General features: G+C 41.1%; 1 protein-coding gene across 1 annotated transcript in view; it reads right to left on the bottom strand.

The window, feature by feature from the left end:
- Positions 1 to 910: 910 nt before the first annotated feature.
- Positions 911 to 16,601, bottom strand: part of UGGT1 (UDP-glucose glycoprotein glucosyltransferase 1) — a 118,879-nt gene continuing 103,188 nt past the window's right edge. The window contains exons 32-41 of the mRNA XM_082841767.1: positions 15,416 to 15,500; positions 14,132 to 14,220; positions 13,495 to 13,599; positions 12,170 to 12,254; positions 10,969 to 11,151; positions 9,696 to 9,856; positions 8,482 to 8,596; positions 3,848 to 3,964; positions 3,233 to 3,401; positions 911 to 1,507 (exon numbers count right to left, since the gene is read on the bottom strand). Coding sequence (XP_082697893.1) covers positions 1,482 to 1,507; positions 3,233 to 3,401; positions 3,848 to 3,964; positions 8,482 to 8,596; positions 9,696 to 9,856; positions 10,969 to 11,151; positions 12,170 to 12,254; positions 13,495 to 13,599; positions 14,132 to 14,220; positions 15,416 to 15,500 — 1,135 coding nt within the window. The 3' untranslated portion in view covers positions 911 to 1,481. The remainder of the gene's footprint in view (positions 1,508 to 3,232; positions 3,402 to 3,847; positions 3,965 to 8,481; positions 8,597 to 9,695; positions 9,857 to 10,968; positions 11,152 to 12,169; positions 12,255 to 13,494; positions 13,600 to 14,131; positions 14,221 to 15,415; positions 15,501 to 16,601) is intronic.

Raw genomic sequence — 16,601 nt, forward strand, 5'->3', positions numbered from 1 at the left:
TCCCTAGGACTAAGAGACTCCCGAGCTAACTTTGGCGTGTGAATATGAAAAAAATTAATTCCTCGATATTTGTCCTAAGACTTTGGAAGGCGGCACAGTCCACGGAGTGCTCTGCTGCTGTGCCCTGCAGCCTGGGCAGCCAGGGGGCAGGACCTGCATCCTTACAGCCACGCAGGCCGACAGCACCCGCAAGACTCCTCGTGGGCACCTCCCGGCTCTGCCCACCCAGCAGGAAAGGCTGCCGCGGAAGCGCCCTTCTGGGCTGCTGAAGTGAAGACACGAAAAGCCATGACCAAAGGGCCAAACCTGCTTCAAGATGCAACTCTGTGGAGTCAGAACGGGTGCAACACTGGCAATTTCTGCAAGTCAAAGGCAGCCCACCGCACTAAACTAAAAGGAATACGGAACAGTGTATAGAAAAAAGTGAATTACACAAGCAGAATCTCTCCCGATCTCGGATCTGGGAGTCTTCCGTAGAGAAAAGCCAAAGCCAACTTCCCCTGGGTCTGAGAGACGAAAATCCTGCGGAGAAGAAGAGGGTAAATGATGCGGTGACCGTCCTGAGGGAGCCCTGAGCCCTTCAGGATGGATCACTACAGGGGCTTACTATGGCTGTATCCAGTAAGGAAATAACAGGCTTCTTTTTTAAGAAAGTGGGAAGAGAAAAGCAAAGACTTTCACAACTTAAAAAACTGCTTATAAAACAATTACTTAAAACGTTCACTGGGGCTGGGTGGAGAATAAGGACAACGTCTTCATTTCCAATTAGTCACAACGGTGCCGACGGTCTATAAAAGAGGACGGCCGATCTCCGGTCCCCCTCGCCCTCACCCCAGCGTTCCAGAGCCTCCTACTCCTGACATTTTCCCTACCCTCAGCCCAACCCACCCCCATCCTAACCCCAAATTAACCTGCCCCGAGCCGAGCCTGAAGACACATGATTGTTGGTTGGGTTTCAATTTGACAGTGAACCTGATGCTGGGGAAGGGCACAGGGGAACGCTGGCGCAAACCCCGAGGTGCGCAGACCTTGGGCAAAGCTTCTGATGGCTGATGTGGGCGGCACCTGCCCTGCGGCCCAGGCTGCAGACTGAGCTCCGCTGCCCGTAGGCTGAGGTAAGGAAGGACACGGTGGCTCTGGCTGGTGGCTTCCCGAGACACTGTGGCACGTGTGGGCTCCTGGGTGTGAGCACCACAGGGCTCGTTTTCTTCCAGTTGCCTCTGCCATCTTCCCCTCTGGTTAGAAGCCTGCTCTTTATAGAGTCCCCCAGAGATCAGCCCCTTGTCTTCCTCTGAGGTATGAATCCAGTGGAGCCTTGACTCCAGAGATCCAGAGCCGCCAGCGTGCAGGAGTCAGAATGAACGGTGCGGCACACCTGCCCAGCCAGTTCATCAGCAGTTGTATAGACAGATTGGAAAAAACTAGCATTTAATATAAAAAGTGTTCTTCAAATGGTGTAATTCCCTATCCTCCTCTGGAGATCATAATTCTTCATGTTTCTGAGGTCCTACGGAAAAGGAGAACGAATGAAAAGAAAAGGAATTATTGTCAAGTTATAAAAGTACAGACTAGGGACTTCCCTGGTGGTCCAGTGGTGAAGAATCCGCCTTCCAACGCAGGGGACGCGGGTTCGCTCCCTGGTCGGGTAACTAAGATCCCACACGCCACGGGGCAACTAAGCCCGCGCGCCTGAGCTAGCGTGCCACCAACTACAGAGCCCATGTGCCCTGGAGCCTACGTGTCACAACTAAGAGCCCACAGGCTGAAATGAAAGATCCCGAGTGTTGCAACGAAGACCCGACACAGCCAAAGAAAAAAAGTACAGCCTAGGCATTTTCTGGTACGAAACCTATTATTTGTGCCCCTACCTCTGCTGTATCTCTCTTTTTAAATTTTTAGGAGCTCTGGTTTAGTGTGTTTGTGTTATACTTTGAAAGCAAAAACAAAGTAAAAAAGACATTTTTATTTTTAAGAACATGGAAACTACCTGCATACCCCTAACTCCATCTAAATATTGTTTTCACAAGTACTATATTTACTTCTAGGAAAAATGCACATATTTTTAGTCAGGAGTCTTCTTTTTTCACTTAATAACATATAAACACTTCCTATGTAGCAGTGTAGCTCATTTACTATTTTCTATTTTTGGGTGTTTAAAACTGTTTTTTAATGCCTTTGGTTTACAAGTAATAATAAAATAAATTTCTCCATGTACATAACTTTCTTCTTGCATTGAATTATTTCTTTCAAGGTAAATTCTCGAGAGAGAAATTACTGAGGATATAAGCACTTTAATGGCTCCTGACGATCGACTGACTGCCCTCTAACAAGGATTGTTCTAGTGCACAAAGCTTCAGCAAGGTTCACCCACAAAAGGTTCATCACCATCTCCCCCAACAAATGGCATCACCAATATGTACGCTTTTTTCTATGTAGCATGTATTAATGATAGATTCCTTTAATTTGATTACTGTTTCCTCAAATTCATTTATATTTCTGTTTTCCTCTTATTTAAACAGTATGTCTACATTCTTTGCCATTTATCTATGGAAATTCTTGAGGTTTTACTCATGAACTTAATTATTTTTATGGTGAATATCCAACCTTTTAGCTGTGATTTTAATATCATGCCATAGTCTTCAGAATCACTCAAGATCCATGTTCTATAATTGCTTTTTGAGAATTCGTTTTGAGCTGAATACATTAAAATCCAGAGCCCAGCTTATTAATGGGTTTACAAAAGGTCACTTTTGTATTCTAATGATTTTTTTAGATTGGCTACCATCCGAGATGTACATATAGTAGGGAAAACATTATATGAAGATTTAGTCCTCAGAATACTTTTTTTCAAATCAATACGTTCTCTGTCTTGATCCTAAATGTGTTCATTCACTAGGAATCTGACAAGAGATCCCCCAAATAATGTCAGGTTTGGCTTATGTATCACAAAACTCATGAACCTAAATAACAATAATCACAATGAAAGCAGTCTTTCTTCAAAAAAAGAAAGAAAGAGAAAGAAAGAAGAAAAAAAGGGCAGCAATTGCATTAATAAATACTGTTTAGAACCCAACTGAATTAGGAAAGTGAACAATATACACTAGCAGATGTCAGGATGGAAGGATTAAATAACTGTTTCTTCTAGTCCTTTTATTCATTATTCTGCTTTTGCAACAAACAGAAATTAGACAGGCCAAGAAGTATTTGCCTAAAGCCAAGAGGCTGTACATACCTTCCCGGCTCGGTTCTTGTGCCGGTGTGTCTTTATGAAGTGCTCCCGATTCCTTCTCCTCCTGAAAGCGTGTCTGTAGCTGTTTGATCTCCTGATCATAGTCCTGCCACTCTGGGACAATTCGAACAGCGGCCTCCAGCTTGGGCTCTTTGGTCATTGGATTATTACACTGTGAAAACCAAAATCACACACTTCAACTGAGCTGAAGGAAGGGTATGTTACACAGAATTCAAAGGTGTTTCTGTTCTTGGGATACAGGTCCTTACTGGACAAAGAGAACAATACTGAGGAAGCAAACCATATTAGCAGAAGCAGTGTGGTAGTGAGTGGGCCGCACAAAGCTTCCGCAAAGAAGTCGTGGAGCGCTACTGGGAGGCAGGAAAAGAAACACTGGAAACATTACAAGGCACAGAGTGATCCGGAAGATCAGTGGTAACTTCACCAATTCTAAGTAGTGAAAACAACCCCATCACACACTGGAGGATTTGGCTTCCTGCTGAGGTTGCTGTAAGAAGTTCTGCAGTCCCTGAACTACACAGTTAAAGAGAAAGACTAAATTATCTAGTCATCCATCAGACAGGACTAAGATGCAGAAAAGAGCCACCGACAACTTACCAAATCAATTGTTTTTGCCCTTTTCTTAGAGGCATCGTCACACCATGTTTCACACCAAAGCCATTCTTGAGGGAGTGATTTAATTGGCACCTGGTGGATCATGTTATTCGGCAAATCCTGTTCAGAAGAGAAGATAAAACACAACAATCTAAAGTTCTAGGGTAATAAACAACAAGGTCCTACTGCAGAGCAGAGGGAACTATATTCAATATCCTGTGATAAACCATAATGGAAAAGAATATGAAAAAGAAAAAATATACATATGTATAACTGAATCACTTTGCATTACAGCAGAAATTAACACCACATTGTAAATCAACTATACTTCAATAAAATATAAAAGAAAATGTTTAGAAATAAAGTCCTAGGGAAAATTTAAATAAATGCACAGCGAATTAGCTGTTCGTTACATATCACATGTCAATCACAAATTTTTAAAACAGAAAAGAGTCCGTACCAAAAACCTTAGAGAAACTAAAATATTTATTTCCGGTGTTTTTTTTTTTGTTGTTGTTGTTTTTTTTTTTTTTGATGGTATGCGGGCTTCTCACTGTTGTGGCCTCTCCCATTGCGGAGCACAGGCTCCGGACGCACAGGCTCAGGCCATGGCTCACGGGCCCAGCCGCTCCGCGGCATGTGGGATCTTCCCGGACCGGGGCACGAACCCGTGTCCCCTGCATCAGCAGGCGGACTCTCAACCACTGCGCCACCAGGGAAGCCCTCCGGTGTTTTTAAAAACCACAAAGTTTAGAGGATCCATAAAACATCTACCCACAATAAGCATCTGAAAAACTTTAGCTTAAAACTCACAAACAGCCTGCACCTAGATTCCCTCCATGAGGGCAATTCTAAGAAAAACAGTACTGCCTTCTAAAAGCCAATTAAGCATCGAGTGTGGCTCTTGTACTTCAAGGGTTTGCTTAAATTAAGGAAGCTCTGAATCCACCTTGTCTGCTAAGGCTTGATCCCAAGTAGATGAAGCCCACATGTTTTCTAGCCAGCTGTACTCTATGCTTTGAAGCTTTTCTCTCAGGAAAACTTGTGCGTTTGACACAATAAAACGTTCCATTATCCAAAGACACAAACAACCAATACGATCCGATAATTTCACTTCTGGGTATATACACAAAAGAACTGAAAGCAGAGACTCAAACGGATACTTGTACGCCAATGTTCACAGAAGCATTCTTCACAAGTCAAAAGATGGAAATAAGCCAAATGTCCATCAACAGATGAATATCCAAACAAAATGTATATACATACAATGAAATATTATTTGATCTTAACAGGAAGAAAAGTTAGATACATGCTACAGCATGGAGGAATCTTGAAAACATTATGCTAAGTGAAATAAAACAAACACAAAAGGAAAAATATTGTGTGATTCCAAAAGTACCTGGAATAAGCAAATGCATACTGACAGAAAATAGAATAGAGGTTACCAGGGGCTGGGGCAGGAGAAAAGGGGAGTTAACTGTTTAATGGGTACAGAGTTTCTGTTTGGGATGATGAAACAGTTCTGGAGATGGACAGCTGCACATTGTAAATGTACTTAATCCCACTGAACATTTAAAAATGGTTAAAATGGTAAATTTTACCACAGTAAAAGATAATCAAGGTAAAATACAGATACTTTCGGACAACAAAAACTGAATTTGTTACTAGTGCACACTAAGTAAAGGACCACCTTCAGGCAGAAGGAAAATGATCCAATATGGAAGCCCAGAAATGCAGGGGAGAATGCAGAGTAACCCAAAGGGTAACTATGTTAGTTCAAATTTAAATAGATACTGACTGTATTAAACAAGAAGAATAACTTCTTCTGGGGTTTAAAATATAGACAGATCTAAAATACATGGCAACAAAGTATTTAGGTTGAGATAAGGATAAATGGAGTAATGAGTTCTAAGACAATGACACTCAAAATGTAGTCTGTGGACTGGCAGCACAGAGTTTGCTAGGAATGCAGATTCTAAGGCCCAACCATATACCTACTGAATCAGCCTGTGGGGGATGGAGCCCAGGGCTTAAGGCTTTAATAAGTTCTTCAGGTGATTTTTTTAATATATGCTAAAATTTGAGAAGAACTGTTCTGATGTTTTTGCACTGTCTGGTAGATGAGTAAAATACACTAATTAACATTAGCCTTTGCAAAGTCAGAAATGCATACTGTAATCTCTAGGCTAATCATTAAAAAATTACTTTAAGTGTATAGTTTAATAGAGGGAAAATGGAATTATGAAAAAATCCTCAATCAATCTGAAAGAAACTGACAGGAGAAAAGAGAAATACAGGACATATGGAATAAGCAGAACTATGGAGAAGCCAAACTTGTTGGTGATTACATTAACTATAAATGGACTAATGTTCAAATTAAATGACTGTCACAACCACATGAAAAAACAAACCAATATAAGCTATTTATAAGAAACAGAACTAAAACATAAGGATAAAGAATGATTGAGGGGCTTCCCTGGTGGCGCAGTGGTTGAGAGTCCGCCTGCTGACGCAGGGGACACGGGTTTGTGCACCAGTCCGGGAGGATCCCACATGCCGCGAAGCGGCTGGGCCCGTGGGCCATGGCCGATGAGCCTGCACGTCCGCAGCCTGTGCTCCGCAACGGGAGAGGCCACAACAGTGAGAGGCCCGCATACCACAAAAAAAAAAAAAAAAAAAAGAATGATTGAGAACAGAAGGATAAAAAAATATACCATGTAACACTAACTAAAAGGAAAACCAGCATAGCTGCACTAATACTAGATGAAGCACACTTTAAGCCCCTGCCCAAAAAGCATTAACAGAGATAATAAAAGGTTAATTTGTCAGACATATATATGACTTCTAAGTTTTTAGGCACTGAATGATACAGTCTCTAAGCACATCAAGCAAAATTTGACAAAACCAAAGACAAGAAAGATTTCACAATATGGAAAGAGATTTTAGCACAATTCTCTCAGTAACTAATAGAAAAACACACAGACAAAACACACAACAACATACCACTAAACCTCACCTAATGGACATACACAGAAAAACATTACACCTAACATCTGCAGAATATGAAACCAGTTGAAATGTTTACCAAAACTGATCATATCTGGGACAGCTCAACAAGCAAAGCTCAACAAACTTCAAATGGCTGAGATCATACACAATACTTTCTCAGACTAGAGCAACTGGGCTAGAACAAAAAAAAACCCTGGAAAATCTCCATGTACATAGTGAAAGAAACAAGAGGGGAATTAAAATATCTATTAATGAAGGCAGTAATGGAGGAACTGAGAAACACAAAAGACATATAGAAAACAAGTAGGAAACTGGCAGATGTAAATCCTACCACACTAATAATTACATTACATGTAAAGGGATTAAACTCTCTAACTGAAAGCCACATGGGCTGCCAGCTCACATCTAACAATTTAACAGATTAACAATAAGTATTACTCAAAATTACATAGAGCGTCAGGAATTCTTACACTGCTGATGGGACTATAAATCAGAACTACTTTGGAAAACTGTTTGGAATTATCTAGTAAAGATAAAGATGGACCAATCTGATGACCCAGCAATTCAACTTGTAGTTGTACACACAATTGAAAGACGTATACATGTGCATAAACGATGATCACAGCAGCATTATTTGGAGAAGACAAAAATGGAAAACAACCAAATGTACAATAAACAAAACATACTACCACTTCACACAACAATACGGATGAATCTCACTAACATAACATTAAGCAGAAGAAGTTAGACTCAAAAGAGTACATCTTGTATAATCCCACTGAGACAGGCAGAAAAAAACAGGTAAAGCTATAGTGTTTAAGGATACATGTGTAAGTAGTAATTCAATACAGAAAAGCAATGGAGTGATTACCACAAAAGTCAGGATGCTGGATACTTCCGTTAAAGAGGGTGGCTTCTGGGATGCTAGTAATGTTGTATTTCTAAAACTGGGTGGTAGTACATGGGCATGTGCTTTGTGGTAATTCACTGATGCATATGAATATGCATATATTTATAAATTTTTGTTTTGTACACTCACTTTTCTTTATGGGTGCTATATATCACAAATGCTTAAAAATGTTTAAGGCAGACTTAAGCAAAACAAAATATGTGAAACTATGTATCTAAAACGCAAACTATAATCTCACCTCTAAAAAATGTTTAGCATTAATAAACAGTGACTCATCCAAACTTCTTAAAAAACACCATGGTTGCTGATATGGGAAAAAATGGGAAATTATGATACTGTATTCTATGCTGTGAATCCTGAGCCAGTTAGTTCCTAAAGAAGAGAAATACACTGACCCTAGTAGGCAGAGAAACAAATGGATCAGATTAGCTGGGTACAAAACGAAAAGATAAGGTAATGGTTCTGAGTGGCAGTGTCCTCCTTCTATCTCCCTCCCCAAACCAACCTCAGGCCCATGACATTTTTCACCATTATGTCCTCTCTTGAGGACAGATAAAAGTGTCACACACACACACACACACACACACACAAATTCCTTCCATGAAGACATAGAACACCGTCCCAACAGAGGAGTGAGAAGCAAATACTACACTTCATTTTCCGACACAACACTGTATACCCATCACTGAAACGGTTAACCAAAAAAATGGCCACTTACTTGATCAAGATTTGAAAGGCTGTTAGGATCCTGACTCAAACCTTGGTACTGTCCCCTGAGTCTGTCACCAGCAGCTATTTTCCTAAACTTCTTCAGATCCACGACATACAATGCACTGGACAGAGAAAATCCATTTGTTATAACCATGGATTATCGCAGGAAAAGTAACTACACTGATTAATGGAACAGATCACTAGGCAAACATTCTGGCTTCTCTTTGAAAAGGTAAGCTGAGGTCTACAGTGGAGCTCAGAGTCAGTCTGTGCTACTTCAAAGATGGCTAAGGAAGTTATTACAAAATCCATATTCTGGTACCACAAGCTCACTTTGTCACTGTTCTTTAAGTAACCGCCTTCCAAAGGAAATCATCTCTGACAAAAGATTCCTAGCAAATGTCAGCAGATTTGGTAATAAAGACTGATAACCATTAGTTGAAGATATCCTGATGATGTCTTAAATGTTATAGGAAAAGAAAAAACACCCAAATGTTACAGTTCTTTTGGACCAAGAACATAAAGTACAATACGGAAATCACCACACCCCAACATTTATCTCTACACATGCTGCTTCCTACATATCCCCCTACTCTCCGAATCACACTCTGCCCAGAGAAGATAACGTAGAAAAGCAACAAATGCCCAACAGATACATTCACTGTTTAACCTAGGAGTTCTAAGCAACAAATGCCCAACAGATACATTCACTGTTTAACCTAGGAGTTCTAGGAATCTGTCCTACAGATATACTTGAAATATACACAATTATGTATTTAATTATTCACTACAACATTGTACGTCATAGGGAGACCATAAATAATATATATACTGGAATAATATGTTGATGTAAAAAGGAAAAAGGTCTCTCTCCACATGTGGATATAAAGTCTACTAGAGACATCAAGTAAAAAAAGCAAGGCACAAAACTATAAATAGGATAGTATATATTTTGTGTAAAAAAGAAGTCACAGTTGTTTACCTAAGAATTAAGAAAGTCTGGAAGGACACACAGTAAATTAATAGAGGATTTTATCTGTTGTGGGAGTGGGAACTGGGAAGAAGGGAGACAGAATGGGGAAGATTTCTTTTCACTGTGTATTGTTTATAATTTTTATTTCTGAACCACATTAATGTATTACCTATTCACAACTTTAAACATACAAAATTACTTTTAAAGAACATCAAACAACAGCATTAGAAGCACTCCTTCTTCGGCACCTGATATGATACTTCCGCCCGGATAAGTGACTGGCCCAGTAGCCTGACTTCCAGAACCTGTAGCCGTCCATCTCCCTGCGGCTGTCACAGAAAGGAGTGTAACCATAGGGAGCACCGTCCAAACTGAAATCTCGCAGCTCTTTCAAATCTGTCCGCACAATCTGAAGAAGAGAGGATCACAGTCATCTGTTAAACAACCATGCAGACAGCAGGGTCCAGGAGATACGGCGGGGAGCTCAGGGCTCAGCGGCACAGGCAGGAGACCCAGCTCGAGCCTCGCTTCCTCCACTGATTAGGCTGACCGCCCTCACTAGCATGTCAAGACGCTTAGCCTGGTGCTTGGCACAGAGTATTTCCAAGCATTCAAAAAAAAAAAAAGCAGAAATAAAACAAATTAATAATTGATACATTGCACAGCCTCTCTGTGACTCAGTTTCCTCATCTAAAATGGAGATCTCCCAGGGTTGTTGGGAGGATTACATGAACTAACGGGGAATGATGGGGAATGACGCCTGGCACACAGTAAGTGCTCAGCAAGGATTAAGTGTGATTATATTAGAACTAGGAAAGCGTGCTTCAGGTTGAGCCAGTTGCGATATAAGTGAGCCACAGGGGGCAGAATTCCCAAGAGCTGGATGAAGCTTTGTCCAAATGACTTGCACACATTACATCACTTCCATTCAGATGAGGAACTCAGGTTTCAGCCAGCTCAGGATAAGGAGAAAGGCTGTAGGGTAGAAGTACATTTACACTTTTTGAGTTTGTATGCTCTAAAATTTCTAAAATTAGAAATCTTAATTTTCTAAAATTAAGTGTGTTCCTTTTAATTAAGTCAAATCTTGACAGCAGGATGACCTTCTGAAGAGTTCCACATTATCAAGGCCACCTACTTGCACTTCCTCTCGCTTACCCTTGTCAATAACTTCTAGCTTTTGAGCAAATAATTGGAGATGATGGCAAGCACTGTGGTAAACTGATGAATTTTCCAATTGTTAGTTTGTATGTTAAATGAACTAAATTTAAGATACAAAACTGCATACACAATGCAATCACAACTGTGTAAAAGAGGCAATAGGAACAAAGATGAAAAGGAGATATGTCGAATACAAATTTTAAAAGTGATCACATCTGGGTGATACATTTCCATATACTCTAAATAATGTAAACTAAGCATGTATTTTTCCATAATTGGAAAGATAAAATCATTTAAAAAAGGAAAGGAAGTCCAATGCCTTTAATACAAACTGCTGAAGCGCAGTCGCTAAGAGCTTACCTGATCGGCATCCACAAACAGGAACTTGTCAACAACCAGCGGGAAGAGCACATCCAGGAAGAGGATCTTGTAACCCCAGATGATGCGCTGCTTCTCAGTCTGCTGATGAAGCCACCGGGGCCATTTGTACTGAACAAGCTCATACTGAAAATTGTATTTGTTTGCCATGTAAGGTATAAACTCCTATTTTGAGATACAGGGAACAACAATCATTTACTCTGATTAAGAAAAACAAGTAAGTCAACCAAGCACGATTATGGCACAAGTAAAACACATTTACCATATCAGTGGTCTAAAGAAGAAACGTGACCCTGACTCACTCGTGACTACATAAAAGAATACATATAAACTTTTGTCAAATCCCCATTTTTTATGGCTTCTAATCACCACATGAGATGACAGAAATCTTTAAGTGAAGGCTTTTAGATAATTAATTTGTGTATGTGTGTCTGTGTGTCTGCGTGTTTAAGGGAAATGGACTTTATCTGTCGAAACTTGACTTCAGTAGAACATTTTTTTGAGCTTGATTTTAAGTCTTTCTCACCACTAGGTCTAGCCCGGGGAATGACACAGCAAACCCAAGTACTCTGAACAAGGTTGCTGCCGTTAAGTCTTTCAGATTCTACATGTAAGTACTTTCAGGGGACCAGAAGTGCATCACTTCTCTCGGAGAGATATTACTGAGTACATTAAAAGCTGCTTGAAGAAGAACACCAACAAAGATGCAAATAAATCAATTTAGATGACAAATACTAACTGATATAAAGCAGAAAACTTTCCAAGCGTGTTTTTGTTTTGCACAGATGATCCTTTACTTCCACAGATCACTGGGTAGTTGTTCATGACAGAACTAACCATCCTTCTCACTGGAAACCTGTACTGTGCTTTCTAATTAAACAAGGACATGCACGCTCAGAGGAGGAATGTTACTCCATGAAAACAAAAGATACAGACTCTCCTCCTATGTTATCCAAGCTTCAAATAAGTCATAATTTTGTGTTCAGTTTTATAACAACTATTCCCCCCAAACAGACCAGTCTGGAAGAATAATCAACATTGAATTATGCGGGTGAATCAGGGTAACCAAATACAAGGAAAATTTTTAAATCATACACATAATGTAGAAGTAGCAAAAAGTATACCACACTGTACGTATGTCCTTACTAGGAATGTTTTCCTTTTCGAAGCCTGAGAAACAAACCTTAAACGTGGGGGACAAGTAATTCTTCAAGAACCAGAATTTCACAGGAGTCTTGGTATTCTTCAGTACTGATAGCATCATTATGCTGTCAAACAAAAGCAAAAAATATAACAATTGTCCAAATCTTTTCAATCTCAACAAAACCAAGGAGAGTCCATCAAGAGACCACTCAGTGTTCTTTGTGGCAGAGCTAACTGGTGGCTCAATTAGGCAAAGAGAGACCCTGAGTAGGGGACAATGGAAAACTGCCCTTATTCATCTTTACAGTGTTATCACTGGATGGGAAAGAAGGAATACTTATTACCTATAGTAATATACCGAACTGATAGAGGCACATGTTTTAATTACGTTACAGCTATAAATAAACTGCTTCATGAACTGACACGTTAGTTAGGGTACAAATGAATCCTGGAGGCTGTGCTTAGCTGACGACATCACCCTAAAAAGAAGCTGGAAAAGCCCGGTGGCTCTGCGTCACGGCACTGCCCCCCACGGCCTGGACAGGGCCTGCCAGGGAGGAGAGCGGGGCGAGGTAAGGGGACGGCAAGTGGTTACAGCTTCAGGATTCCCTACTTTGGAAACAAACAAAAGCAAATTTTGAGTCAAGGAATTTAATTAAATTCAGTTGTTACTGACATCTGACATTACTATTCTAGGTCAGATATCATTTCTTGGGAATATGAGGGCTAAACATGAGTAAAATGACATCTTGACTAGATTTGTAGTGGAAAATTACAAGGAAAAAGAACCCTGGCATTAGGAAAGTTACTCTCAGGCAAAGGCCTTCCTGACCACTGACAACAAGACGCCCTGAGGGCCTTCCCCCTGGCGACCGCTGTGTCAACCAGCCCACGCCTGTGCCTCTCCTCCACTCTGGCTGTGTGACCGCAGGCGAATCCTTCCACCCTCTGAATCTCAGCCTGTCTATAAAACGGAATTAAGATCCCTCCTGGCTTCAACATCCTATGAATCTTCAGAAGGCAGGTCCATGGCCCTATTCCACCTCTATTCTCTATGTTAACCTCCTAATTTCCGGTTTAAGTGATGCTTGGTGGACAATTAAACACCACTCCTTATGATGTGTGCACAGTGATACTGAAATATGTTTAGAGCCTTGTAATAGGTACACAGATGCATTTAGCTCCCTTCATGAGGCTGGCTGGATCAAAACAAATACAATTATATATGGTAATCTAGTCACAATCCTTAGAGTGTGTCAAATACACAGAAGTATAACAGGCAGAATCCCATAAAACACGTACTCCCTAAATAAGAATCCTGTAACAAATTCATGCACACATTCTGAAATAACCAACATGACTAACCGAAGAAATCTTTCATAGAGATGACCAGATGCGACAGAGAAAATATTAATTATGTCATCTTTCTCTTGTTTCACTTCCTCAGTCTTCTGTCCTCCTGTAAAGCCCCTATAACAAGAAAGGTAAAAACAAGAACACTTCAAACACTGATACAGACACACTGCCCTTTAAGGGGAGAGGGAAGGAGACGGTGCTTCCCCATCCCTGTTCCTTCCCGAGAGCGCAAGGCCGGCAAAAGCAGCCCACAGGACGAGAGGTGGGGATGGCTGCCCAACGAGAGGGAGGCTGCCCACAGGGCCTCGTGTAGCTTCAGGAGAAGACTGGACACAGGCTAGTCCACAGAATGCAAGACATACAATGGAAGGTTAACTGAGCAATTACCACTCAGCTCTCCAAATAGTGGACAAAATCCAACAGCAGTCAAGAACTAGGGCACAGAAGTAACCCCACCATGAGGGGACGATAACCTCTTTCAGTTAATCAGTGGGAAACACTCATCTACTCTAAGTACAAGTGCAAGATTGCACAGAGCAGAATCTGAAAAGCCCAAACAGGATTATTATACTCAAGAGAAGGGAGGGATGGTGCTTATATATCAGTTTTTCCTTAAAAACATTATTTCTTTATGATGCCAGTTTACCATTTGAAGGAGTCCCAAAATCCAGATTCATTCTCATTAGTTCCGTCGCTCAGCAAGTCTTCATTCACCATATCTGCCTTCTTCTGCACCTGCAATCAGTCACACGTGATGGATCTGATTCCCCCTACTGGGTCTAATAGGCATTAGATGATCTTCACCGGACGCACACTGTGAACACTGTCAGCACTAGGGAGGGAATGATCCCGCCAGCAGGTACAATCCGCCCCGAGTCCAGACGTATTCAACAAACTGTGCTCATCATATCACATGAAAATCTTGAGTGAGGAGATAGCAACCTCTTTTAATTAGACAATAACTGTTTTCGGTTTGAAAAACGGGCGGAGAACCTTATGGTCTGAGTAAAATCAGAAGCACAATTCAGCAAGCTAACTGCTAGTTCTAGGGAAAGAGGGCAGCACAGGAAGGAGTCATCTCATGTGACAGCCTTGTACCAGGGCTGACTAGTACAAACAGTGGTCGAATCTTCTTGACAGCACAGGGAGGAGTCATCTCATGTGACAGCCTTGTACCAGGGCTGACTAGTACAAACAGTGGTCGAATCTTCTCGACAGCACAGGGATCATTTTTCTGCTCAACCGTGTGCCGTCTGCTTTCAATTTTACTGTGTATAATGATTATTTATCCCATAATACCTTTTACTTGAATTTAAGGCACTAGGAACTTCAAAATTCTGAGAACAGAAAGCAGAAGTGAAAAGAAATTAAATAATGCTACCATTTATTACTGGTGTTGAAATTCTCATTGGCATTCTTTCCAGTCTTCTGAGAATAAAATCATGAATAATAATGTGAACTGTGGCTGTACAAGCAAAGCAGTATCTATGAAAACATCTGATGTAAAACGAGACTTGTACTGCTCACTGAGATAACCCAAAAGGTGCAATCTCTCAGGTGAAGAAAGCCACAAACTCATATTTTAAAAAGACATTTTGCATTTCAAGTGCATTCCTATAAACGCTACAGTAAAATTCCAAAGGTGAATTAAAGTCTTGGGCTGGTTTCTTTCTTTTCCCTTCAGCTTTACTGAGATGTAATGAACAAGTAACACTTGTAAATTTAAGGTATACAACGTGATGACTTGGTATAGGTATATATTGTGAATATATAATAACAGCACAATTTCTGGAGTTAACACATTCCATCACCTCACATAGTTTGGGGCTGGTTTCAAGATACGTATTTTTACATAACAGCTACTAAATACCAAGTTACCACTACTTTCACTAACTTTAATAGAGTGGCTGCCTTAATATACCAAACTCACCTTCACTTTAATGATTTTGCTTTTGAAGGTGCTGAGGACAACAACAACTTCAGCGGCATCAGGTGGAGAATCTGTACCGTCGTGACTTAGAAAAGGAAGGAAGGAAGGAAGATGGATGTCACAAACCACAGGCCTCATAATGCAGTAAATGGTCTGATATCAACCCCCCATATCTGTCCATCATCTTTATGTGATTTCTGAACAAATTATTTTCTCACAATCTGCAGGAAACCCCTTCAAGCTACGCAGAAGCACTTGTCAAAATCTCTATCCTTACACGTTGAGTGTGCCAATCGGTCACAGCCCAGAGGTCCTTCTTGAGTCCCTCTTCGAATGACCTTCCATAGAGTGAGAGGCTCCCGGTGCTGGCAAGCACATCGTGAGCACGGAACCACTGCCTGTGTCCACGAGGTCTGAGCCAAGCACGGCGCCCTTCGATAAAGGAGCGCCTGGGGGCCTGCGCCGCTGCACCGTCACCGGAAACGCATCACTACTGCTCTGTAATGGGCAAGTAGCAGACATGGCCCTACTTCAGAGTTTTGTAAGCGCTTCTACTCTGTCCTTCCTGGAGGCACACAGCCAAGCCTGGGCCCTGCACTCGATCTGGCGCCCATCCTCTGGAGGAAGAACTCTAACGAGCTCTGTCTGCAAGCAGACAGGGCAGAGGAGGAAAAACTGAAAACAGTATTTCCCTACTAATCAACTGTAATGCCTAAAATTGCCAGTCACCAAATTTTAATGTGATAACTACAGAAAGCCACGATAGAACAAGAATTCACTGGATTCACTGTCATCCAGCAGAGAGCAAAGTTCTCAGGCAAAGGTGAGATCCTGACAGGGAGCATGAAACATTCCAGAGCCTGGGAAGCAAAGGAGGAAGAGAGCCCGCGACTGTGAGGTGCTGGCCACCGTAGGAGGCCTGGCCAGGAAAAGGGCACACAGCAGGGACGGAGTTTAGAAAGACAACACATAAGCTTTTGGGGAAAACATTAACAGGCGAAAACCCTACTATGTACAATGAAGATTTTACTATAATACAAAAATCTTCTACTTTCTTGGTAAGAAATATGCAGAAATCCACAAAGCTTTCATGTGGGTCAGTAAAGACTATGAAGCTACAATGAAGACACAACAGGATGATGTTCTCAAATAAACTCTAATGGAAATCATTCCCGAAATGAATTGG

Source organism: Leucopleurus acutus, assembly GCF_964270905.1.
Source record: "Leucopleurus acutus genome assembly, chromosome: 6".
NCBI lineage: Eukaryota > Metazoa > Chordata > Mammalia > Artiodactyla > Delphinidae > Leucopleurus > Leucopleurus acutus.